The sequence below is a fragment of the Mesoplodon densirostris genome, chromosome 4, assembly GCF_025265405.1.
Source record: "Mesoplodon densirostris isolate mMesDen1 chromosome 4, mMesDen1 primary haplotype, whole genome shotgun sequence".
Lineage (NCBI taxonomy): Eukaryota > Metazoa > Chordata > Mammalia > Artiodactyla > Ziphiidae > Mesoplodon > Mesoplodon densirostris.
In genome coordinates, this window is record NC_082664.1 from 77944511 (window position 1) to 77945292 (window position 782).

Here is a 782-nt window from a genome sequence, read left to right on the forward strand (position 1 = left end):
CTAGTTGCTGATATCCTCTAACAACTGCATGTCCACTATGCCATCAACAAACCCGTTCATGCCACAATGGAATTCAATGTAGCTGTAGCTCTTGTAATCTTTGTAGCTGTTTTTGCTATTCTCCTGGTAGCATTTGAGTGTTTTGAAGGGTATGGGGCTCATATATATACATTTCTGTAGTGATCTCTCCAGTTCCTGATGCATATATGCTCAATTTTGTACCATACGGTATAGACGAAGATGTGATAGTTCTTGTCTTTTGAAACACCTCATCAGATCACTGCATTTGTACTTGCTGAATTCCCAGTTTGTGCTAGGGTGGTGCCGTTTCACGAATTCCCTCCAGGAAATGTTCTGGCTGTGTATGAGGAGCCCACATAGAGGGAACAATAGGGCCAAGAGAGGGCCTAGGACCTTTAGAGAGGATGCCATCTCAGTCACCAGGGACACATCAGGGTGTACAGAGAAGAGAGAGGAAACACTGCTGAGCTCTACCTTAAAATTCCTTTCTCTGACAACGTAGGCCCTTCAACAAAATTTTATCATTTGATTCCCAGGCTAGAAGGTGATAACTCTCATTAGATAATAAAGTTTATAAGAACTGGAAATATGCTACAGCCTGAGTGAGATAAGCACAAAGTTGTAAAAAACTGATGAAGTTTATTTTGAGAATTCCAAGTACGTCCTGTCTGCCCTCTCTTCCACCTGAACTGAGGAACCAATCATCCTCTAGCTAGATGTTTTGCAGTCCAGATCAATTCTTTTTTTTTTTTTTTTAATAT

The 782-nt window shown here is 40.9% G+C and overlaps 1 protein-coding gene across 1 annotated transcript; it reads right to left on the reverse strand.

Annotated features, from left to right (window-relative positions):
* EDDM3B (epididymal protein 3B) lies at positions 1 to 432 on the reverse strand. Its single transcript, XM_060098256.1, is given in 3 exon segments — positions 1 to 152; positions 155 to 267; positions 269 to 432. Coding segments are annotated over 3 exon segments (429 nt in total).
* Positions 433 to 782: the final 350 nt, after the last annotated feature.